General features: G+C 61.9%; 1 protein-coding gene across 1 annotated transcript; it reads left to right on the top strand.

The window, feature by feature from the left end:
• Positions 1–676: 676 nt before the first annotated feature.
• Positions 677–2,180, top strand: ETH_00010155 (uncharacterized protein; the record flags this gene model as incomplete). The annotated part of the gene is made up of 1 exon (XM_013380544.1): positions 677–2,180. A coding segment is annotated over one exon (1,504 nt), but the record flags the coding sequence as incomplete, so codon positions are not given.
• Positions 2,181–2,190: the final 10 nt, after the last annotated feature.

Raw genomic sequence — 2,190 nt, 5'->3', positions numbered from 1 at the left:
AGCCTTGGCCGAGGACCAGTGGTGCAGCAGACACGCTTCGTTCCTCCTTCCTTTTTAACAGCAGCAACATCCTTTTTAAGCAGCAGCAGCAGCGGCAGCAGCGGCAGCAGCAGCAGCAGCAATTAGTTTTCCGAGCTTCCTCTTTGCAGCAGAAGGCTCAGCTCGCTGCAGTGTTGCTGCTGCTGCCGCTGCTGCTGCTGCTGGCCTCGAGTGCAGCCCCCAGGCCACTCCAGAGCCCCCAAATTCCCCTTTTTGTTTAATCAAAAATAAATTAAATGTTTTATGATTAACAATTCTATTATGGCATTTGCAGCAGCAGCTTGCGGGCCTGCTCAGGTGTACGTACACTCCGAGGACCCCCGCCTGCCGCTGCCTGCTGCACCTTTTCGAGACCAGCAGCAGCAGCAGCAGCAGCAGCAGCAGCAGCAGCAACGCGGGGGGCCGCGCTCATTCTTGCCACTTTTAATCAATTTAAATTGACAATTTGGGTTGGAAGAAGCAGCAGCAAAAGCCAAAAGACAAACCGGCGGCGCCCGCAGCAGCAACTGCAGCAGAAGCAGCTGCCTGCGCGGCAGCAGGAGCAGCAGCAGCAGCAGCAGCACGGCAGCTCCCGCCAACACTGAGCCACCCCTCGGGTGTCTTTGCCGAAAACAAACAACCTTATGGGCTGACGCAGCAGCAGCAGCAGCAACACAGCGGGAAAGTCCTTGCTGCAGCTGCATCACGAGAGACAGAAGCAGCAGCAGCAGCAGCAGCAGCAGCGGGGCAGAAGGCGCAGCAGTAGCAGCAGCAGCAGCGGCAGCAGCAGCAGCAGCGGCAGCAGCAGCGGCTCCGGCAGATGCAGCAGCAGCAGCAGCAGCAAGGGGGTACGAGCAACTCCTCAGCCGCAGCTGCATGCATTGGCGACGCGACTGAGGACTGCCGCAGTGGCTTTGAAGACAGCTGCAGCAGCAGCAGCAGCAGCATCACCAGGAGCAACAGCAGCAGCAGCAGCAGCATCAACAGGAGCAACAGCAGCAGCGGCAGCATCAACAGGAGCAACAGCAGCAGCAGCACTCAGAACAGCAGCGGCAGACAGCAGCAGCACTCAGAACAGCAGCGGCAGACAGAACAACCTCTGCAGCAGCGGCAGTCTCAGTGGCAGCAGCAGCATGGCCGGCGGCGGGAGCGGCAGCAACAGCAGCAGCAGCAGCAGCAGCAGCAGCAACAGCAGCTACGAGTCTGCCAGCTGCTGGATGCCTGCAGTGCCTACAGCGGGCAGAGTGCCGTTAGCTGCTGCTGCTGCTGCTGGCACTCTGGAGGAGAGTCAGCAACCTCTGGCATTCCTGGGGCCGCAGGTGCTGCAGCAGCAAGAGCTGCAGCTGCAGCAACAGCAGCTGCATCAGCTGCAGCAAGAGCAGCTGCAGCAGCTGCAGCAAGGGCAGCTGCAGCAGCCGCGGCAAGAGCAGCTGCAGCAGCTGCAGCAAGAGCAGCTGCAGCAGCTCCAGCTCCAGCAGCTCCAGCAGCTCCAGCAGCTCCAGCAGCTGGAGCGGCAGCTGCAACAACTGCAGCAGCAGCAGCAGCAATTTCACGCGCAGCAGATAGACAGCCTGCGCGGAAGCCCCGAAAGCTGCTGCTTCCTTTCTGCTGCTGCTGGCAGCCCAATGAGTGTGTCTTCAGCTTCTGTGTTCCACGACCTGAGCAGCAGCAGCAGCAACGTCAGCAGCAGCAGCGGCAGCAACAGCAGCGGCGGCAGCAGCAGCAGCGGCAGCAGCAGCAGCGGCGGCAGCAGCAGCAGCGGGGGTGCGCTGCTGCGCTACTGCAGCAGCACGCGCCTCGTGAGCCCTGCAGCAGCAAACCACTCCCCCTTTGGAAGGACTTCAACTGAGACGGAGATTGAGAGACTGTACGAGAGGCCGGCCCGCGGTGCAGCAGCTGCTGCTGCAGCTGCTGCAGCTGCTGCGGCTGCTGCGGAGAGTGCTGCTGCTGCTGCTGCTGCTGCTGCGCCTGTTGCTGTTGAAGCTGCCGCTGAAGTTGCTGGGCCCGCTGCAGAGGCTCGCGGCGCTGCTGCAGCTGCTGATGCTGCAGCTGCTGCACGGGGCCTCCCTGCAGCAGCTGCTGCTCTTGCTGCTGCGGGGCCCCCTCTCTTGCCTGAGGGGCCCCTCGTGTTGGGTGGTGTTGCTGCTGCAGTTGGCAGTGGGGTTGCTTCTT

This window comes from Eimeria tenella, genomic scaffold, assembly GCF_000499545.2.
Source record: "Eimeria tenella Houghton genomic scaffold, Eth_scaff692, whole genome shotgun sequence".
Classification (NCBI taxonomy): Eukaryota; Apicomplexa; class Conoidasida; order Eucoccidiorida; family Eimeriidae; genus Eimeria; species Eimeria tenella.
Note: the sequence above shows the minus strand (reverse complement) of the source record. Positions and strands in the feature narration are given on the sequence as shown.